This window comes from Brienomyrus brachyistius, chromosome 1 (genome assembly GCF_023856365.1).
Source record: "Brienomyrus brachyistius isolate T26 chromosome 1, BBRACH_0.4, whole genome shotgun sequence".
Classification (NCBI taxonomy): Eukaryota; Metazoa; Chordata; class Actinopteri; order Osteoglossiformes; family Mormyridae; genus Brienomyrus; species Brienomyrus brachyistius.
Window position 1 is genome coordinate 46,030,157 of NC_064533.1, and position 23,183 is coordinate 46,053,339.

General features: G+C 45.2%; 1 protein-coding gene across 11 annotated transcripts in view; it reads right to left on the minus strand.

Annotated features, from left to right (window-relative positions):
* mycbp2 (MYC binding protein 2) overlaps nt 1-23,183 on the minus strand; it is a 75,494-nt gene that overhangs the window by 16,452 nt on the left and 35,859 nt on the right. For 2 of the 11 annotated variants that reach the window (XM_049022841.1, XM_049022815.1), the window contains 27 exons: nt 22,003-22,195; nt 19,249-19,523; nt 18,317-18,538; nt 17,639-17,830; nt 16,684-16,890; nt 16,003-16,140; nt 15,741-15,919; nt 15,435-15,577; nt 15,239-15,339; nt 14,767-14,985; nt 14,248-14,470; nt 13,514-13,632; nt 13,122-13,209; nt 12,755-12,804; nt 12,474-12,646; nt 12,238-12,382; nt 11,898-12,104; nt 11,538-11,593; nt 11,332-11,447; nt 11,110-11,207; nt 10,296-10,412; nt 9,390-9,530; nt 6,228-6,452; nt 4,954-5,086; nt 4,121-4,246; nt 1,563-1,721; nt 692-790 (listed from right to left, as the gene is read on the minus strand). In XM_049022841.1, coding sequence (XP_048878798.1) covers nt 692-790; nt 1,563-1,721; nt 4,121-4,246; nt 4,954-5,086; nt 6,228-6,452; nt 9,390-9,530; nt 10,296-10,412; nt 11,110-11,207; nt 11,332-11,447; nt 11,538-11,593; nt 11,898-12,104; nt 12,238-12,382; nt 12,474-12,646; nt 12,755-12,804; nt 13,122-13,209; nt 13,514-13,632; nt 14,248-14,470; nt 14,767-14,985; nt 15,239-15,339; nt 15,435-15,577; nt 15,741-15,919; nt 16,003-16,140; nt 16,684-16,890; nt 17,639-17,830; nt 18,317-18,538; nt 19,249-19,523; nt 22,003-22,195 — 4,144 coding nt within the window. The remainder of the gene's footprint in view (nt 1-691; nt 791-1,562; nt 1,722-4,120; nt 4,247-4,953; nt 5,087-6,227; nt 6,453-9,389; nt 9,531-10,295; nt 10,413-11,109; nt 11,208-11,331; nt 11,448-11,537; nt 11,594-11,897; nt 12,105-12,237; nt 12,383-12,473; nt 12,647-12,754; nt 12,805-13,121; nt 13,210-13,513; nt 13,633-14,247; nt 14,471-14,766; nt 14,986-15,238; nt 15,340-15,434; nt 15,578-15,740; nt 15,920-16,002; nt 16,141-16,683; nt 16,891-17,638; nt 17,831-18,316; nt 18,539-19,248; nt 19,524-22,002; nt 22,196-23,183) is intronic. The other 9 variants (XM_049022824.1, XM_049022849.1, XM_049022857.1 and 6 more) reach the window with 9 other exon arrangements.

Genomic DNA, 23,183 nt, shown 5'->3' on the forward strand with positions numbered 1-23,183 from the left:
AATCATGAACAGTTGCTAGTTGAGGTGAAGGATGCAGCACAATTCATTAAAGATGAACAAAGATCAGTATTTCACTTGTTATTCCTCACTTCTTTCCTTCAGTACTTCACAAAGGTTAACAGAATTAACAGATATAGTAACTGCTGGGGATAAAACATGCGTCATGATTCATTAATGAGTAATTAAGATGAGATCAGGATGTAACTAAGATTTAGTTTGTGGGTAATTAATACATAATACTATACTATTTGTGCCCTGTCAAGTGAAGTGCTACCAAACATTGTTTTATTTTCATTTCAAAACAAATATAGAAGTCTCCAAAAAGACCACTGTTCTACAAAACTGGCAAACAAAGCAAATTTCAAAGTAGCATATAGTAAAAATTTACTATAATTCTCAGTCACTATAATAAAGTTTATATGGATTATAAAATAAACAACATCCCAAACGAACAAAAAAGGCATCAAAACTGCCTTCATCTCCCCTCAATTTTTGTAGAAGAGTTATAATTTTTAATGCAACAGACAGTGGTGACAAAATAATTCCACATGCATTCGGCTAGACAGACAGTCTCAGGGGCATCCAGAAGGCGACTCAGGATGGGTAAGGGGGCACGGATGCTCTACAGAGCAGCAGGAGACGGGGGCTGCCGGCCGGAACTCGTCCCGCCCGCAGGAGCACGTTTACCCACCCTTGTGCCTGACAGCGAGAGATGATAGAGCGGTGCCGAGCCCCCCCGCGCCGCTTTTGTGCACACGCTCACGTGAAGCAAGGCTGCGTGATGAAGCATCTAAAGCAGGAGACAGTGGCAAATAAGCAAAAGAGGCTGAAAGGAGGGAGCCTATCAGAGAGGGAATGGGACACGGAGTGGGGGGAGGGGGGAGTGAAGAGGGCAGTCAGCCGCTCCAGGAATGACATTCAGCCTTTGTGCCTCTATGAAGTCTACAGAAGGCATAGGCGGAATTTCCGATGCAAATTCACATCACAGCTGAAGAGCTTTGACTTCCTATTCGGAATTTGACATCCCATGAGGCTGCCAATTGCATGGGTCAGATATTAGCATAGAAAGGCCTTTGATGCTTCCTTCTCTCTCTCTCTCCGCATATCATTTGTTACATCGATTTATGAAATTCCGGCCGATGAATTAGTTAAAAAAAATAAGTATAAAACGGTGAGCGGGTTTTGTTTGAGAGGAAAAAGTGCATTTCCAATTGATTTTGAGAATCAATGAGTCTAACTTTACCTCTACGAATACAGAACTAGAATGAGAAGATGAATGGGACTTGGGGTAACTGCGAAACACAGCAGGGGCAGAGACCAGATAAGGAGGAGGGAGGCAGGCTTTCAGAAGGCAATGGCGATAAATGATGATGTTGAAAAAGCAACACATCAGACTGCATAGAATGGAGCAAAGTGAAAAGCAGAGACGCAATAGGACATCAACAGCAAAAAAAGGAAACAAGAAAGTTACACCAACAAACAAAGAAACAAGGCAAACCCACACCCTCGCGCACACAAAGCATGTGAGCCGGCACGCACAGACACAAGGCAGGCAGACTTACTCGGAAGCTGTGGTTGAGGCTGCTGGGAAAGGGACTGTCCAAACACAAATGGGCTGTGGACAAGGGAACAGGGAGGTTGGGCAGCTTGCTCAAATACGGAGGGAGTTAGGAGGAAAGGCCCAGACTGAATGGAATTCAGTACAGCACTCAACCGGTCACCTGCAAATGTGAAGGGAGACAAGGGGAGAGCTGCAGGTTTTATTATCCCATGGGCAACCATGCACAAGGCAGAACACTCACCTCCCCATCAGTCCTATTCACTAGTGATGCAGGAGGGTGTGTGATGTGGGCTGGCAATGATTTAATGATGGATGGGGGGGGGGGGGGGGGGGGGGGGGGGGGGATTGGCAGTCTCACTTTTAGTGCTGGTAGGTTTGATCGTGGGTCAGCAGATCGGTGGCAAGTCTGCATGTCTTGTGGCACATGGCATGGGAGCTGTCGTCTTAAATGCGACACGATATCATTTCAGCTCGTATTTCTAGACCCATTAACATCATTGTCTTCTTCTTTCTATGAAACTGATGCTACTTCTGATCCATGGTTTTGTGCCCTCCTAGCTGTTGTTATTTCTTCTCCAGTTTATTCACGTAATTTTTTAAAAAAATATGTGTTATATTTGTAAATTAGAGGTCTGCATTTCAGTGGGACTCTCGTCTGAATCGCGGCAACAGAGTGCGGTGCAGGGACAATTTTTCATTTTTGAATTAAATCAGTACTGCTCAAATATGTTCCTCGTTATTTTTGTCATGAAACTGTTATTAAATTTATGCTAACAGTTTCACAGATTAAAACAAAAAAATAGAACAGCCTATCGTGGAAATTTCAGAAGGACGTTAGGGCTGAAAATCCCTCGTCACTCACTTTCAGCTAATGATGGTTGAACCAGCACAAAAAACGCCTAAGGATGCAGGTACTTGCTTAAGAAAAAGCTGAATATAACAACGTCAAACTAAGTCAGGGGACATAAGATATTTGCCAGTCCTTTCCCATTGTGTACGGCCACAAAGGGATGCATTTCCCTTTGGCCATTGTGAGAAATGTAACAATGGGCTGTCATACACTGGGCACAAGGCTGGCACTTTAGGGCTAAAATGCCACGTTCAGTTTCAAAGGGCCAGAATACATACTGACAATGACTGCAAGAGCAAGCAAATGAAACACAACTGCACCAAAAACTGAAACACAAAAATTGTCTGTGCAGACCCACGACCTGTTATTGCAAATGTTGTTGCAGGCGAAATGTGCCTATGAGTTGACTAGCCTATTACATGAAAAACATAGCTCGCTGTAACTATTAAACATTGAACGTAGTCTTTTGGTTGAGACTACAGGTTTGTCTTTATTCTCCAACCGAAAAGAAGCATCGTCAAACGAAACATATTTTTCCTTTGCGGACGAGAGCAAGACAAAATATGACAGGCTTCTGTGGTAGTGGGACAGAATCCTACGGGTGCAGGATTTAAAATTTCGTCCCACGCTCATTCACGCTACAAAATTTGAACCTAAAATTCTGATCTATGTTTCACGTTTATTTGTGTTTAGCGGAAGCACATGCAGAGTAAGATTTACACTGTATAGAGGCAACCGCTTTTTTTTTCCTGATAATATTTAGATTTCAGGGTAATTCCGAATCTTAATGTAATGGATTCAGGATAAAGCGTGGAGGCAGACTGGGCCAGAGGTTTAGAGGGTGATGAAAGGCCGTTAGGCCGGTGGTGTGGTTCTCTCATGGCCCCAGAGCAGTCGCCACTCCAAAGCAAGCTCCAACCAAGACACTCAGCAATGCAACACATATAATAGCAGACAAGCGCGACAAAAAGAGGAAAAAAAGAGCATGCAAAACCCAACCCCAAACAAGCATGTTAACAAAAGGAACGATGTGTTGTGTGGCTTAAAATGGCCTTCGTAATGCACTGCATTGTTTACCAGTTGTGTCATTACGGCTATTTGCATAACTTAAAGGGAAATGCAATAGTCAAAAACAAATCTACTTCCTTTACGTAAACATCAAAATCCATGTATTCCGACTGACAGTGAAGCCTACCTTTGACAACCAAAAGGAACAAGATTAAAGATATACCCAACAGCGGGAATAAGAGAGAGTCATGTTACTGGACAGGCCTATTCATAGGCATATTCACTCAAAATCACCTTAACATGCAGACAAGCGGATTCCATGAGAGTCAGACCTTCAACCATTAACATGGAAAATTACATGAACAATAAAAAAAAAAAAACGTATTAAACTAAATCTGTTCTCCATTCAATGATGTCAAATGTATGAATATTATTCAAAAGCAATTGGCAACAATACGTTCAATAGTTCAAAACAGCTATTGGGATTCAATTAAGCCACATAACCAGACAAGGCCCGAGTCACTGCGAAGACTCCAGGAAACATCGACGTACAAAAAAAAAACTACATTAACTTTAGGTGTCGTCACCATATGCCTGAGAGGCTTCAGCCACAGAAAACAGGGGCCTCACAACGTAATTCTCTTCACTCAGGAATCGTCAAACATTTGGCCAGAGGAGTCACACACATGGGCATTGCTTACCTTTGCTGCTCGAGATCCCGTAGTCGAAGCCCTGCGCACCAGCGCTCCCTGCAGCACGGCTGAAGGCCTGCACCGAGAATGGGCTCGGCGGGGGTGTCTGCGGCCCATGTTCCACGGCCGCTTGCTCTGTTTGGGAAGAGAGGCCCCTTTATTCCAGCCAATCCCATGCAAGGGGCCAGATATGTGTGGAATTCTAACCCCCATGACTGCTGCTTCTTTTTTAAACAAAGGTCTATCCTGTTTAATGCTGCTAATAGAATAATTGAAAACATTATGTTTACTTCAAGCAACCATCAGAACAAATTTCTAAAAAAGGTTGTGAATCTTACACAAGGCAAAAAGCTCAACTAGAAATAAATACATCCTAAGAAAATCATAAGAAAGTCCGAAAGACATTAAGCAGATGGACTTGTTTGCTACTGTCTGCCAGTATAAGGAGCATCGTTTCAAATTGGCTCTACTTATAGCACCATTCTTCATTTTATATTCACTTACATCATTATGGCATTATATGCTTGTGTTCTTTTACGCCCTGTTTACCATTTTGTTGCTATATTCATAAAATTCGGGATTATTTCCAATTTTTACCAGCTTATACTTTTATATCTTTTGACCGTTTCATTCCTTTACAGCTCGTATATTCTATTTATTTTATTTAGATTTATTCCATCCTTCTACAATTTAACTAGCCATCTTCTCTTTGGTTTTATTTTATTCTCATATGTGAAGCAGTTTGAGCTGCATTCCATGTATGAGAAGTGCTATATAAATAAAGATTATTTATTGTTATTGCTGCTGCTGCTGTTCTTGCATTAGATGATAACGATGCCGACCTTCATCATGCCGCAGATACTGGTTGCCGCCTCGGTCCCGGGACAGAGACCAGGCCTCCCCCTCGTCGCTCTCACAGAACTCCACCACGCTGCTCTTGTCCAGCTGCACCCACGTTCCGTCAGCATTGGTCACCTGCAGAACGAGCAAGGCAGCTCATTTACTACACAAGCATTCCTCCAAGGGATTAAGGAATGCTAACCTTCATCACTACCGCTACACAAAAGCAAAAACTAAATTTAGCAGTCTGGGGTGATGCTTCCTGCTTTATCACAAATGAAAGAGGGAAAAATGTCATAAAAGTGCTATATATTAAAAAGATATAGAAATAATGGTTTAAAACACAAGGTAATAATTATGATATATGTACAGATAGATAGATATTTTATTCTGTATAGGTTTCAAAAACAGAATAAGAATCACTTTTGGTGACATTTCTAAAGGTGATGCAATATGTTTTCCTTAAAATAGTATTAGAAAAAAATAATGTCTAAATTTTTTATGTGGAATTCACATTTAAGATCATAGGGGCAATCATAAACAGCAGCTAATTTCTATAGGATATTTGCAGACAGATGATTAAGAACTATGAACGAACACAAAGAACACAAAGAAAATCAAGTCTGTGAACAGCAGCGCTGACTGAAGATAAAGTTTCCCTCGGCTTCTCTGAAAGGGTATCAGTTTGTACTGATACAGTTTGTAATGGACATTTCCAGAACAGCATGACACACTGCATCCTCTCAAGAAAGCTCAAGTCGCAAGAGCTGATTTTAACGTTACCGGGTTAAAACCACTGGCCGCGTTAAAAAGCTCTCCAGGAAAAAAAAGCAATTCAGAAGCTGGAAAAATGAGTGCAAGCATGGCTCTAGCATTTCAGGATCAAGATCACATGGACCCACTACATAAATGCGGCTATTTCACTGAGCTTGATTATTGTCCAGAATGCTTTGGAGGCAAGCTTTTCACTGATAATATATTGCCAAATAATTAATTGGTTAAATCAACAACTTTCAAATTTTGAGGAATATACAATATTACAAGTTACTTGGACAAAATGGAGGAAATGCTGTAGCCATAGAAGGTGGTTAGAGAGCGAAAAGCAGAACAGTCAAACCCAAGAGATATACCCCGGAATTAAAGACACTCCCGCCAGAGGAAAAGTGTACATTTGTAAAAGCTAAGAAATCATTGTTACTGGATCTTAACATGAAAGTCTGTCAGCCATGGAGTGATTAATTATTACAGCCACAAGAACATACTGTTGGGTTCATACCTCGCCTAGCGCCTTGACTTTGTTTCCCAGAACTAACATTCCAATGGGGATACCCCTAAGGTTTGGGCAGCTCCTGATGTTGTGGCCTGACGGACCAGTCTTCACTACCTTATAAATGCCCGGTCCACCGCCCCGGCCCACCCTGTCATGCCCACGCATGGGGGCTTCATGGGCGGGGCGGCCACTGACTTCCTTAACATACTCATCCAAGTGCGTTCTGCCCTCCTGTAAGAGCCAAAGGACACGGGGTTAGTCTCTCGATGCAGGCCAGTCCAGGTCCCCAGATCTGATACAAACCTCAGGCTTAGCATTCAAACCTTGTCAGGTATAAACAATATCAGCCAGGACTGGCCAAGTATGAAGTGCATTACTCCTGCCCTAAGCCTAACATCAATAGGACATGGCCCACCGCTTTCACTTTAGCTGCGATTTGGGACTCAAAAGGCCTGTAACATTTATGAAATGCAATGACGGCCAACACAGCGTTGAGCAAATTTTGGGCACTCCTGACGAAAGTGTAGAAGCAATCTGCACCTGATTAAACATAACATCTTTGAGAAAGTGTTAACACATAATTAGCATTCACTCTCTTTCATATTTCCCACTAGCTGAAAAGCATAAAACACTTGGAAAAAGACACATGCACCTTTCGAGGCAGTAACACCTTCGTTGGCAGATATAATGCTTCCCTTAGCATTTAGGCATCATTCCATTCTATCCTTTGGAATTTTTCCATACTGTTTCCAGGGAAATCAAGCTATTGTAGAAATACTGTTAAGATTCACTATAAGAGACCAACACATTTTTAACCATTTTCCGGCATAGGGAGGCTGATGGTCATTCCTAAACCTTCCCATTTCTTTCCTGTAAGCATTTCATAGTTGACTGAGTGACGTTACAGAGTATTAAGTAAAATGTCTTATTTAACCAACATATATGGCTTGTTCACTTACGTGTGCTTTATAACGTTTTGACCAGAGGTGGCCAAAGCTTTGCACATAACTGTTCTTATATAAAATGAACTGTCCTCTATTATACTGTCCAAGAAGTTTTAGGCTCAGCTTTTACTTCATTGCCAATTTTAAAAGGAAACTGCAAACTTCGGCAAAATAAAGGAATACAAATAGTAATCCAAGAAGGAACATGTAGTTAGCAGAGAGTACAATAAGGATTACATGATACACACTAAAGTGACTAATATCATTGGTTAGTTCTGTAAAAACTTTTGTTGATTTCCAAGATTTTTACATCTGACTCTGTCAAGTGCTCGAGCCACATATTCATGTGGCGTTTCACAGAAAGAAATGATTCAGCAAAAACGAGTGACAGGAGCAAGCAGGTACAGGAGGGGCATCATAATAGAAAAAGGAAAGCCTTCATCCAAGCTGGTTTGGTAAAACGTAGCACAAGGGACTCACTTAGCAGACAGGTTCTGTCATTCACACAAAACAGAAGTTACAGATATTTTCTACGTTTTATAGCCATAAATACATCACGTATTGCTTAGCTAATCATTTTAAACGAAGGTAAAGACAAGTTTCCTGCTTTTTGGTACTTTTAATGCTTGTTGTAAATTGCTTTGTACTGATAATTTAAGCAAAGCTTATCAAGGTTACAACAGCAATTCGGTAACTGGATTCTAAACATGCAACCTATTTTCAGCATCTGTGCAAAACAGCACTTTTAAAACACTGCAATTAAACACAGATGCAGCTCATAAAAAGCAGCGATAAAACCTGCCACGAAAGCATTGTAGCAAAAAATAAAATACATGAATGTCCCTCTTGCTGAGATCTCCCATGCTGAAAGAGCCAACATCCTTAACTTACTTACTACACTTAAGGATGCATTGAGAAAAATATCAGAAAGGAATTCATGAAGCGAATGCTTATTAGTCTGGAAAATCTTCCTTTACGTTGAGTGGCAGCATTATGACATGTGGGGTATGGACTACAGGGAATCGGGAGCAAAAACGTCACATGGCGTGCAGCTTCCAAAAAGCCCTCTGCCTGCCATGTAGCCAAGTGAGTTATAATTAAGTTAACAAAAAAAGCTGTAATCACAGCCAGGCATTAAAACAATGACAAACCGAGTAAAGCAAAGAACAGTTACTGGAGGGGAAAAAGAACATTAATTAAAGGTTAATAAGATTTAAGATTAATGATACTGAAAGCAGGTTACACTGAAGTATTAAAAATATATGTATTTTTAATCATATTATGGTTGTTTTATTATGTGATGTTGTCACTGAAAGCAGTAAAAAGAAGAGCAACATTCCAGAGAGGATGTCGTGCGTCATGCTGTTGGAACAAATGCCCGACACAGCCACTTCCTCTGGATGCACCCTGGCATGTGCGAGGCTGAGATGCATCGCTCACGGAGAGCAGCTGTGTCATGGCAGAGATTGAGGACGGCCCTAAGGATTCAGGGCAATGCTTTCTTATGTATGCTATGCTTTGTGATTCTGCCAACTATTATTTCTCATCTGTTGGCAAAATCCCTAATATTTTGTGCCAAATACCGGCTCCTATAGAGCTGCGTTTCTCAACCTGGTCCTTGGGAACCTCCAGACGGTCCATGTTTTTTGCTCCCTCTCGGCTCCCTCTCTGACGGTCTACATTCTTGCTTCCTACCAAGAACTGGGAGGGAGCAAAAACCTGGACTGTCTGGAGGGTCCCCAAGGACCGGCTTCAGAAACACTGCTATAGAAGAAGCATTTTGCGGATATTCCGAGGTCCATGGGCAGGGAAAAAAACACTGAGTACAGAGAAAAGCCCAGAAGGCAAGTCAAGGCAGCACATTGGTATCTTTCTGGCGATTCCTCCAACAGAACAGTTTACATTTAGATTCCAAGGCTTTGGGATACTTCTAGACTCAAACATAAATCCTGTTGGAAACGACTCTCTTGATCCCTGGAAGTAGTTTGGCTGGTGCTGAAGTTTGCACAATGGTACCACTTTTCCCCTCAGAACAGACGCAGTATTATATAACTTCATGTGTGGGCATTTGAGTAAAAAAAAAAAATAAACAAAAAAATTTAAATACAGTGTGGGGAAATGAGGTGTAAAGATCGTCCCCAAACATATTGGGGTGGGGTGGGGGGTCATCTTTCCCCATTAGCAGCATTGGGGGGCCCCTTCCATTCCTGAGGCCTTTACTTACGTCATCAGGGACCAGGAGGTTCCTGCCCAGGTGCTGGTTATACGAGAGACACCAGGCCTCAGTGTACCCATTCATGTTGGGAACGTACTTCTTTACAGTCTCATCGTTGAGCCTGAGCCACACCCCATCATCATTGCGGATCTACAGGGGGAAGACAAGCGAGAGTGCACCCACCCCTCTGCCGTTACTCCACTAGCTGGCCCGTCTGACAGACCCCAAGGCTGCAGGTGAGGTGGAGCCAGGTACGGGCTACCCAGAAACGTCGAGAGCGTGGGAGCCCATGGCAGGGTATAGCCGTTAAGCCATGCTCAGTAGTGGTGGGGATGTGATAACTTGACCACATGACTGAACAGTGGAGGGAAGAGTGGAAGTGGGAGATGGGGGGTTGGGGGGAGTGATGTTATTGGAACTGACAATACCAGATGCCAGTCTGTAGGGGGGGCCCACGTCCCATTTCTGCACACTACGTCGTATAGACATACTGCGTCTACAGTAAAGATGCAGGAGCTTGCAGAAAGTCATTGTATAGCAGCAGAAACAAAACAGGACATCCAAGCTGTGCAGAAAGGAAGTAGTGAGAGGATGTGGCCTTTAGTAATAATCAGCATGCAGAGCTACATCTCAGCCTGTACTGGTTTGTTTTGACCACTTCTGGGACCACCAATGCAGTACACTAGCACCCAGCCCCATTCTCCTACTGCAGCCTCGGTTTCTTTCACAGGTACAAATCGAAACAAAACAACCAAAAGAAAGCGTGCAAAACAAAACAAAACAAAACAAAAAAGCTACAGAAATGATTCTACTTCGCGTGTAGGCGCACAGTTACTGGAATCTACAGTGATGTTAGAGCACTTTCTGGTTAACATGGACAGGAAAGCAAGCCCCCCTGACTCTAGAGCAGTTTACCTCGTCAATGAAAGTGATGGTCCCATTGACTTGCACTATGCCTATCTGCTCGCTCTGCAGGGACGGGTGGCTGCGCACACGCAGCCCCGCGCTGTCCTTGGCCACAAATCTGCGGGTCTGAGAGAAGCAGAGTGGAGATCGTGAGATGGGGATAGAAGGCAGGAGAGGAGAGAGGAGGCGACTGAAGGCAGGAGCGGAGAGGACTCGGAGCAAAAGGAAGCCGGAATGGAAGGCATGCGAATGTCATGCAGCAACCTCCCGTCGCAGGAACATGTCAGACATGCGAGAACCAGCCGTAGAACCCTGTGGTACTACTCTACAGATTTCACATTGTGATGAATGAGGAGGGGATAAAATGACGCAAAACGATTACAGAACCTGTGCTTGTTTCCAAGCTGTGCTTGGTTTGAAATGGTCTGTCCTTCCAACAAACAAATGCGTGTGATGATGAAAGGCATCCATGCCGTGAATGCGTTAGAAACCGATGAGGCTCCTTCAGAATGCATCAGGCGTACTTCAGTAGAATGCCAGGAAACGGCTCAGGTGCATTGGTGTCTCGCACCAATTGGTGCAGGATGGCCAAAAGCGAACTTCCCCATGGGGATGAATGAAGTACCACTATTATATTCTAAGGTTTAAGGTAGTTACCTTACAGATACCCTTCAAAGAGGTGAAGTCATGCCCCGGCTTTTTGCACACTGGTCATCAAAAACATGCCTCTGAATCCAATTCATGCCTTGGGCCGCATTAACAAAGGGCAACCCTCCATCGAAAATGCGAGTAGTTGTTACTGGAAGATGTGAACAAAGCCTACCTTGCTTGGCTGAGGCTCAGCCTTCAGTTTGATCATCTGAGTCCCCGGTGGTATCATACCCTTGGGAGGATCCTTCACCTCGACCTCCAGGCCAGCATCTGAGGAGGAAGTGTAAAAGCGCCGTCATCATCATACATACAAACTCACTCAGGGTTGAATCCACTACAAGTCCATTCTGCCCCACAATCCTCAGCGAAAAGGACATGCTGAAGATTTGTTTACCGATCTCGATCCCGTCAATGGTCACATGAATGGTGTAGAGGCCCACAGCACCAGGGGTCCAGTTGGCGCTGTAGGTACCATCAGTGTTGGCCCGGATCAGCATGTTTTCACTGGGCCTGAGGGAAAACCACGCAGGAGATTTATCCAAAATGACACCAGACATTTATAGAGAAGAGGTCCCATATTAAAAAAAAGAGAGAGATTACCTCTTTGGAGTTGGGGATGCAAATCGAAGCTCTTCGAATGAATAGTTTTCATAAGCCTAAAAAATAGAATATGCAAAAAAAACTGGTGATTCTTACCTACTGCGCAAAATAAAATGACATAATTGTTGCATTAAGACAGTGTTTCCCAATCTGATACTTGGGGACCCACAGACAGTCCACATTTTTGCTCCCTACTGAAAGCAGGAAGGGAGCAAAAATATGGACTGTTGCGGGTACCCGAGGACTGGATTTGGTAAACATTAATATACAAGAGGTTGCACCGTCCATCGATAACAAATTCAAAATTTCCTGAATGTGTAATTCCAAACCGAAAGAACATCAGCAGCAGGTCTCGCTTACCTTCATCATGGTGATGGCGATGTAACGAGCCTCTTTGATGATCATGGGTTCATAGGTGGCATCCAGTTTGGGCGCGGACAGGCCCCCAAAAGTGAGGTCAGCTCCAGTAATGGGTTGTGTTGAGCCCCCTTGAAAGCGCTGCAGCTTCTTACCACCCTCCTGCTGGGGGGGCTTCTTCTGGGAGACTGGCACCGCCTTGACTTCGACCTATATGTACGACAAGTAGCTTTGGAAGGTCTCAAGCAGGCATAGCTACATGTGTACATACCCATACCCAAAGGTTAATCATCTCCAAGTCAATGAAACTTTAACCCAATAAAATTAAAAGGGCAACCCTAACCTTCATGTTTGGTACATGTACCACATCTCCATACTGGTCTTTGGTTTGTACCACCAAGGTGGTGGGCCAGCCACAACGAATGTCATCTTTATTCAGGATGAGAGAGGTCTTCTGGGGATCAGCGTAGGAATCTGGCTGCAGCCATCTGGGAAAGGAGTTCAATTCCAAAGTGACCATGCGGTCCTAGTGGGGAGAAATGACTACACAGACCAAGAGCGACAGTGATGCAGACCCACCGGGCCAGGCGGCCTCCGCTGGAGTTTGGCACACAGGTGATGAAGTCCTCCAGAAAGGAGTGCTCGTTGCTCTGCAGCTGTAGGGGCAGGTTTCCCTCCAGGGCCTCGAGGATGGTGGGAGAGTGGGAGAGAGCCAGGCCTTTCCCCAGAATGCCAGCATGGGCCTTGCAGACCTGCCGCGGGCAGATACACGGGCATCAGTCAGAGAAGCTGGAAGAAATCACCATGCGCTCGACAGCAACTGCTTCATTCTAGTCTTTTCAAAGGCTAAGATATTTCACCTGGAGAGATGCTTCCTCAATTATCTCGAGGTCTTCTTCCAACTCATTTCCTGCAAACAAATAGCACCAAACATAACAACTTTGAAGAAAAAAAAACAAATAAATATAGAAATGTGACACAATACACTTGCTTTTCTACCATCAACTCAGAATTTCCCTGAGCCTTGCGAGGGACATGGCGGAGCCAGAACATACACCAACATGCCCAGTTTTTAATTAATGACTAAGGTTTTGTTATTAGTAACGTGCAGCATTCTTTTCAGGGGGAGCCCTGCCTTCTCTTTAAATTACTAAACCATTAAAGCAATATGCTACAAAGTGTCTGTTTCTTCTGAAGCAGTATGACAACAGATGAGAGAGCTCTTGCCTATAGGAAGAGCCAAATCCTTCTTCATTAAGGCAGCAGCACACACGCTACCCAGGTACGCCAGCTCCTTCTCTAACTGGACGATCCCCTGAAACACAGACCAGGACCATTTGTTTAGTTATGACATTGCGCTCTGAGAAAACTAGGTTTGCACTCAAGAAAACCAAAAAGTGAAACACATTCTGTCTACATATGACACACATCTGTTTTCAAAACACAAACTTTAATTTGCTAGAACAGTATGTACTCTGAGCCAAATGAAAATGGCAATATTAGCTACTGCAGGATTTGAATCTCACGGTGCTAATAGTGAAATATGCATCTACTAGAGTTTCATCTCATTAAAAAAAAAAAAAAAAAAACTACAACTGTTTCTAAAATATTTCTCCTACCTCATCTGGTCCAGGGTTGAATTCATAACCGACGGCGATACATTTGAAACCATAAAAGCAAGACTTCTCATCTTTCACATAGTCGGAGGCAGTCTCCAATGAGAAGACGGCCTCATTGCCTGAAAGTAAAAACAGATTTCACTAAAGGTCAATGTCAACCACCACATTCATAGGTCAAAAGAGACATGAACTTTGAAGTCAGTGCTAGTTTGACCAGTCATTTGATTGTATAACCTTGACCGTTAATGCCAGAGCATTCATAGATTTTCATAATTTTTTATAAAATGACCAGCAAAAATAGTTCACTATTTGCACATGGTTGGCTACAGTGCCTATTGTTTGCGTACCAGACCTACATAAATAATAAGCTCCAACAAGAGAGACAGAACTATATTATTATACGCTTGTATTTTTAGGTTGTTGCTTAGTTAGAATCTGTTGTGTGGCTTCTGCTCCAATCCTGCTTACACCTGTACCTTGGCATTCACTGAAAGCTCAGCCTAGCTGCACTCATGCATAGTCGACTCCTTGACAGCACCTGTGTTTGTAATGTACTATTTGTCTCACTTGTACGTACTTTGGTCAAAAGCATCTGCTAAATAAAAGCAAATGCAAATATAAACAACTGTTTGCAATCTTAAGGTATCTAAAAAAAGTTGGCTTGGACTGCTGCAGCGCTACTGCATGCAACGGCAACATCGCAGCCGGGCTCGGACTGGAAGTCGCGCAGGTACCTGGCAGCACCAGCACAGTGGTGGGCCAGCCCACAGAGCCGGAGAACTTCTTCAGCTCCGTCCAGGCGTTGATGGTCTCATGAACCAGCGGCTTGGAGCCCATCCCAGAGAAGTTCGCCGACCTGCTGGGGATGAGCAAGCGCAGTACGTCTTCAGGCTGGGCGGTGCCGCACTGCGCGTCAAACTCGATGGTTATCCAGCGCACACAGTCTGGGAACGCCACCTGGGGAGAGTCACCGAGGGCGGCGTTTAAGGACAAAAAGAACAAGCCGTGCAGGATTCCAAACAGACCCCATCAAAACATCCTAAAAATGTGCTTCAAGATGCATTAATTATGACTTTGGACTTGTTTCTCCACCAGCGTCTGGGAGCTTTCTGCAATTCAAGTTTTCAAGTTTTGTGACGTGTTCCGAAATGAACAACCAAAGAAAAACAAACATGTTCCCCTGGGCATACTAACAATATAGGAAACAGAATGACTAGCTTTACAGCAGTGCTGGGGGCACAGCTATGCTTTACCTTATACTGGGTGACAGCTGACGGCTTGTAGGGGTGGTCACTCTCAATAACCGCATAGTGATTGGACGTGGTGCAGGCAGACAGGCCCTGGTCTGGCTGGTTGCCGGTGGCGCTGTCGGTGGATTGGTTGGGGTTGAAGGAGGGCGGGGCATATTTCTGATTCAGAGCAGAAACAGCAGGAAGCAGCTCCTGCACCAGTCCAAAGACCTCCACTGCGGCCTGATGGGAAAGGATACCTCTGATGTCAAAGGCCGATTATGGTCAATAACCGTTAAAACACATGAGAGGGACCTGTCTGCCTTATGAACGAGAGGCCATAGGACATTCAGACGCATGTCACCACATATGCTGCGATGTTAGCCTACACAGCCTCTCATATATTCTCTACACCACTATATAATACAGAATGAAAAAGTCACAGGAGGAAAAATCGTCCATCTTTCTCCATTTAGCAACAATCAAATCGCTTCACCTTGGGAACAGATGCTGCCACTGGACCAATGTAGGCCAGGACGAGGGGAACCAGCACTGAGAACAGACTGGAGGAGCTCAACACTTCTGGAATGTCATCCGCTGCAGAAGAAAGGGAGAAAAAAGTGACAGACCCTATAGTTGGCTGACCACAGCGGAGGCTTGCGAGTGGCCCGGCCTCATCGGGTGGTGCTCACCGTCCACAGCGAAGGCCCTGTGCAGCAGGTCCTTGGCCGCCCGGACCACGGCGCTGACCACCGACAGAGATCGGCTGCAGTTCTTATCCTCTTCGTTGGCCTTGCTGAGTAATTGAGACTGCAGATCTCCGTCATACTCACTCCTGTAGCACCAAAACCAACAAATGCGGGATGACATAGGGATTAATAATTTTAGTATTATTATTGCTAAACTACAAATAACGTATCTTCAGACAAATTTCATTTTATTTCTCAAGATTTCTCACGAAATATCTGTCAAGGTATTAAAACGCTGGCAGGTCTCACCTGTAGTAGAGAATCTGGGGAATCTGTCCTCGGGTCTGGTTGGTTCCATTGCTGCTCAGACTGCAGGTGCTGAACGTGAAGGTCACCCCATCGGAGCACTGGACTGTGGTCATGCCCCCATCCCCATTGGCCGTGCGACTGCCGTAGTTACGCAGGCGAACAGCATACTTGACATTCTCCTGCGGAAGGCATGACGGTTTGCCAGATTTAAGGGGCAACAGGACGCATAAGAGCAGAGTCGGGAGGAACCAGGTACTGATACCTTCAGTGGCACTACTTTGTCCAGACGGATTTCAGCGATGTCGCTCGACGAGTCATCGGTGCTATAAGTGCCTTTCACCAGCTCGAGGGACGTCCACCTGTGAGAATGAGCAGAATCCCCTGGGTGCTCCGTCTGGGCCTGAAGAGAAACAGGGAAGACATTAGAACCAACAAATACTGCTCTTCCAGACTGTAGGAAACTAAACTGAGTCATCAGGTAATATAAATACATGGGTCAAATAATGCAACTTTTAAAAGTCATCCCCCATCCATCTTTTGATCCTGACTAGGATAAGCGGTTATGAACGGACAGAGTGTCAATCCCAGGCAGCACAGGACAAAAGACTGCAAAGCACCATGGACAGGATGCCAATCCATCGCAGGGCACATACACACAATCTCACACACGCCACCATAACTGCAACTCTCCGCACACATAGGGCAGGATTCGAACCCCTAACCGTGGAGATGTGAGGCAGCAGCGTTCTCCACTGAGCCAGCGTGCCACCCTCCCCTAAAATCACATCATAGTAAATTTTATGAAAGCACTAGTGGTGAAATAACCTTCAAGGCATCTAAATCTCACCATAAAGCTGAACAACACAATTACAGGATCCAGCTGCACAGCACAGTTGCATTTGAGTGAGAGCGACACGCAAGCCTGGCAGATACAGGCGCTTACATCATCAGCGAGCACCTCCAGCTCGTACTCGTGGATTCCGCCGCCCCCGTAGACGCAGACGCCCACCAGGACCACGCCCGGCTTGTCCACCACAAAGCAGATGGCGTCCGGCGAGCCGTTGCCCGTGTTCCAGCTGCGGCCCTGGCTGGTCTTGGTGAAGCGGCTGGGGGTGCACTTCACAGAGTGCAGGGAGCTCAGGCGGTCCACCTGCACCACAGGCACCGGGGGGGCGGCTCGTTAAAGCGTATTTTTACGGCCCACTTATACTGCACGTCCTATAAAATCACACTTACAAACTGAACGGCAATTAAACTATAATTAATACGTCACGAAACATCTGTTTGGCTAGTTACTGGAGTTTTCACCCCATGTAAGCACCTACAGCTTTTATTATTATTATTGGTGAAAGCTATGTTATAAATGAAGGCTGACAATTAAACAAACCATAACCTCGGGAGATAAAAAAAAAAAAACAACATAGCAATAATATATAACCTGAGTTCCAAAATCTTAAACAATGTGGTTTACATTCAAAACATCTTGTTTCTAAAGGACATTAAATATTACAAGTACATACAAACTGCAAAAGTATGTGTTGAGGACGTGTTATTCGGCTCAGCTGAATTTATAAAAACCACAGGGTTGGAAAAAAAAAAAATGGCTCAGCATCTCTGCAAATACCAGGGGAGAAAATGGCCGCTCTCCAGCTATATGATGAAAAAGGCCTGCAGAACAGTTGCCATGGCAGTAGCCAATGGCGTTGCGGAATGAGTGGGAGGCTTTCTACAGGAGAATCAATAACCCAGGCCAATAACCACGACAAGACCCGTTTCCGTGACTCAGCTAATTCCTAGTATACAGATCATACTGGTTAGACATAAAGCAGGGTGTGTTGCATTGGGTTCAGTTGCATCTGGGTGACTAACAGTTTTGCTTTTTGGGGTGGAGGCCGTACCTCGGTGCCCAGTGCGGAGGCAGTCAGCTCATTCACAATGCTGGCCAGCAAGCTGCAGGTGTTCGACACCAGGTGTGGGGAGAAGAGTTCCAGCTCCTTCCGTAAGCTCTTCCTCACTGGCAGCACCACGATCACCAGCATCTTCTCCAAGACCTCCCGGAAACTCGTCAGACCCATCAGGTTCTCCTCACTCTGCCCACAGCACACACACACACACACATTTTTGTAGGCTGGCCTCTAAGTAGGTCCCACATCATCAACACCTAAACACCGTGAAAGTCCTTTAACACTCCACTAAACAATTTTACCTAAAAAAATGATTACAGGGGTTTTGAAGTGATAGTCTGGCACTAGCATTATAGAAATGGTAACGCCCCGTTAAGGCAAACAGTGACGTGTACTGCAGCAAGAACTTTATGAGAAAATCATTTACGTAAATTTTTTCAGTTACATTATAGAATTCCAAAACTAATAAACTTCCAGTAATGATAGAAAAGTTAAGTAATTCTGTTCTTCAGGAATAAACAAAAAAATTTGCCAGTAAATATAGCTCCATAGAACCCAAACAAAAATACTGATTGATATTAGGTTTAAAAAAGCCTTTCCATGAATGTGTATGAATTAGGGGGTTGTAAGCTTGGAGAGAGAGGCTGCGCTCATGTGCAGATAGATACTCACATGGCTGAGCTTCTCCATGTGTGCGACCAGCAGGGGGAAGCGGTGAGCGAGAGCCGAGTCGTTCTCCGTGCTGACCTGCTTGGCGAGTGTACGCAGCAGCCCCTCGCCTTCGTACGCGATGGGAAGGATGGAGGTCAGCTTCACCGAGGTGTTGCACAGCGCCGACATGACGGCGGCCAGGAGGCGACTGCTGGACGTGCGGAAGTTGGCTTCCTGGATGTCCTGGAGAAGAGAAACACAGACAGGATCATCTCCATGTCTGGAAAACCCATTATCCGAGACAAGCTTTTTATTTCAACCTAATTAATCACTTGCCAAACTCATGTCATGCACCCACTGTTATTTATTTTATTTTTACTAATTCCTAATCGAAACAGCAGCATGCTAGATAGAAGAAGAAAATCCAGAAATCACAGGGCACAGAGCTAGTTCCACCTTGGCTGGCCTCAGGCGCACAGTATAAGTAAAACTTGTGGCAAAAAAATGTTTGCTATCAATCAGGCATGTATTTAGCTGGTTAGCAAAACTCTATGTGTTTGATTTGAAGCCCCCAAGAAATTTTCTCTCAAAATCAGACGGGGATCGCCACCCCAAAATTTATTTCTGGCTACAGGCCTGGCTGGCCTGCCTCATTATTATAGGGCACACATTTGCTCACAGAAAAGGGGAAGTGTAGAGGTAATGGTTCTGCTGAAGAGGGAATTCTACGACTGTGAGAGGAAATGACATCACCACAGAGATGTAGAGGTAACGGTTCTGCTGAACAGGGAATTCTACGACAGAGAGGAAATGACATCACCGTACTGAGCAACACACAAGCTTCACAGAGCCAGCCGCTCGTTCCCAGTTAAGTACAGCACGGGGCCTCGCTTCTACAGCAACCTCCGGCATTGCCAAAGCCTGCACCCCGCGGCGGGACAGAGTGCGCTCACCTGGTCGAGGCAGTTGAGCAGGTCGCAGAGACAGGCCCACTGCAGGGCGGGGGTAGGGTAGAAGGCATGGAAGCAAACAGTGAAGGTGTTGTGACACTCCTGGAGCACGGCTTCCAGCAGAGCCAGTGGCTGGCTCAGGTAGCCCTGGGGATCGTTGTCCAGCTGCGTCAAACGACCATCCACGCCCTCCGACAGGATCTTCTTCAGCAGGCCGCGTGTCTTCCCCACGCACTCCGCCAGCCTGCTGGACTCCTCCACCACAGCCTTGGTGCTGGCTGATGGAGGAAAGCATGGACACCAGTTAAAATAGTCATAGTACATTATTCAAAAGCATGTCACTGCATCACACTCTCAACAAGGTTTGGCTATTTATTATGCCCCTTGGTAACGACCATCGATTGGTGGGGGGTCCCTCTAGGTAATGACCAGTGCATTTTTTTTTCTGGCTATGGTCTGGTTCATGTTCTTGCAGAGACCTATTGCAGACTCAAATCTACATTTGGCCACCAGAGGCCACTAGTATACTGGGTCCAGTGGCTGAGAAACCCCGCCCTACACCACACCTCTGCGGAACTCAAGTGAAATCATTATTTTTAATTGGTCCGTCTGAAAACAGGAAATTTCTGCCATGGAACGGCGTGGCTGTATGGAAACGCCTCGGATCACGATGGTAAACAGAGCCACGTGATTCGGCTTGGCAGCGAGGCTTATTCAGGGCTCAGCAGGCACGCAGTGGCCCCGGGGCCAGGCAACACAAAAGCAAAAATACCAAAAGGAGCAGCTGCTTTCATGAATTAAAAAAATTACCAAAACAACACCAACAATAATGAGATACCAATGTGAGACCGATGTGCCTGGAATAAGAAGACAAAACAGTTACACGAGATAAGATCAAGGACCATTGGTCCGGTAAACTGGTTTCCTGGTTACAGGGACTGAGACAAACAAAATACACCAAAATAAAGGAACCGCACCAAACAAGGGCCAAATAGAGCCGTGGAACTTTCCCTCCCAACACGAAGGGCAGCCACGCCCTCCCACTCCCTTAGGTCGCTATGCAAGGTATTTTTCACACCCTTATACCGTCACAGACACTCAGACCAAACTCAACTCATTATAACACATAAATTCCTGCTAAATATACCTGATCGATGGACTAAAACATTCTTTTATCTAAGGCCATTTCAGAATACAGTTTAAAAGTTGATAAGTAACAAGGATGTTGTTGAGAATAGGTTTATATTTTATAAAGGCTAACTTATAAAAGACCCCAAGACTGTTCATGTTTTTTGCTCCAGTAGGGAGCAAAAATGTGGACCATCTGAAGGTCCCCGAGGACTGGGCTGAGAAACAGACCCCGCCTTGTGCCTGGCCCCACCTTCAACCACATATCACAGTTCAGCCTGTCCTGGATAAGCACTTTTGGAAGACGGATGTTTCAGGGAGTCCAATGTGCTCCAATGTGTTTTCAGCATTTCAGGGAAGAAAACCCATCACATCTGATCCATTAGACATGCATACCAGCCTACAAAGGCAACACACAGTAGTGGCTTATCTTATCAAATAAAGGGCTGTTTGATCTGGCGACAAAAGATCTTAGTACAAATATGGCTTTGAAGAAAAAGAAAGTATGAAAATTACAGTAACTACAAAATCCACACTAAAACCAAGGTGAGAGACAGACCTTTCCTCAGTTTTCCTGTCAGTGCCTTTGTATTTTTCATCTAGGAAAACTCAAACGTTTCTGAAACTAATACTAATAGTATGGTTTCTACTGCGGCCCGTGTATTTTCAGTACATAAGTACGAAATCATTATGCTCTTCAGCACAAAAATAAAATTTCGCCAAACTTCATATAGATCTTATCCAGTAGGAGAACGTTCACAGTTTCAGTAATAAAGACTGCCGCTCCATTATGAATTCATCAAAATACACTCTCTGCTAAACCGCTGGGCTTACAAACATTTCACTACACTCCTATGGAGTTTGTAATGAAACGCTATTGCAGAGTTGTCATCTTAACCATATGGCTGAACCAGCATGGCTCTTGGAGTCACTGTCTGCAGCTATTTGCTTTTATTTCAGTTGTCCCTTCATATTTTGCAGCACAGTGCTGTGAGGCTGAATGCTTCCAGCCATGCCACCGAGAATACCCAGGCACGGTAATTACATTAATACCTACAGTACAGCAATGGGCTCCGATGGACAGGTGATACCCCAAGCCAATGCGTCACGGCATGGATAGTAATGGCTATGAGTACGGACTGCGGAACAACTTCAGGAGCATCACTGAGAATGTAGTGATTATGAATCATTATAACCTACAAAGAATTTAATGCAAATTGATAAATCTTTCATCAATTAAAGCCTGAAAAGTACCTGTGGGTGCTCCACTCAACAAGTAGACTGGGGGGGAATAAACTTCGACTAGGAAGACAGAAGTCAGATTTGTCGATCGTGACTGGCAACCGCTGCAGGTGAGCACTGCACTAACGACGTACATGTCGTAGGTTCACAGTGCAGGAGGATCACTTCAACCCGTCCCCCTTCTGTAAGCTACTTTGAATAAAGGCGCTTTTCAAACACAAACAGACCAATGTACCCCGGTCCTCCCGTGTAGATAAATTCCGCTGGTCCGTTGCAATGACAGCCTGCCATTCCTACAGCTGAAAACAGCCGTGTCTCACACAAGCATCAATAACATTTCAGTCCACTGTTAAATGTACGGGCGTGTCAGAGGGGGCGTGGGCACACCTGAGACGGGGTAGATCTCGCAGACGTAGACGCGCAGCAGACGCAGGCAGCAGGCGCCCACGAAGCGCAGCCGCTCCAGGTCCAGCAGCGTGGCCGTGTACTGGAAGCCCTTGAGGGCCCGCAGCTCCTCGGCTCCCAGCACCAGCGTGCTCCAGCTCCAGTGCAGCACACTCAACAGGGACTCGAAGCATTCCTGGGTGGGCGGGGGGAGGCAGCGCATTAGACTGTGCAAACAGCCACCGGGCGCATCTGACACTACGTACAGCCAGGCCTTGGATTCGCATCTTGTTTTGGAGCTTGAATCCAAGGCGACATCTTTATAAAGCCATCGACTGCTCGAAGGCCCAGTCCCTGCAGTAAATTAGCCTCACCTTCTGACGATGTTTGCCCCAAATCCCTCTCACTCCAAAGGGTAATCATCCAGGCTTTCCTGTACCGCCTTCCCCTCATTAACCCTGCCGACACTACGTCTCCCTACATGCAGTCACTGGAGCAATCGGCTTCTCCTACGTGACACTCTACCCACACTCTGGAGGGTTCGGCTACCATCGGCCTGCAGTTCCCCTAGCCGGCATCTCCTGCAAATGGTGACTTCGGTGATCAGGCACAGCCGCTGGTGCACAACCGTAGACACTTAATCAAATCACTGTGCCAGGTGTGCGGCAGCATTTTCAGTAGGACAAGCACTGACTGCTGCTGCTCTAGCCTGGAGTACCAGGACTGGCCCTCTGCAAAAGGAGTCCGCCTGGCTGAAAGAGGCTGCGGACCTCAAACTGAAATTGTCTGGATCAAGGCATCTTCATGGATGCAGCCTTATATGGGAGTGATGACAGCTGAGGCAGAGAGCTGCTTCCTAGAGAAACTCCATCATATTCTCTCTCAGTGGGTGGAAAAAAAAAAACCGAAGTACTAACGGTCAGTGTGTATTAAGCACACTAGCAGACAACCGACAGAAAAGCATTCTGGGAAGGAACACTGAAGTTAAGGCAACTGCTGCAATATTCTAGATGTGTATGGGAGCCACACAGACGCACACACACATTTCTGTAAGCTGGTCTCTAAGAAGGCACCACATCATCCACACTTACACTGTGAAAGCCATTTAACACTATACTAAATATTTATACCTAAAAAAAGCAATTACAGAGGTTCTGAAGTGATAGTCTGGCACTAGTGTTAGA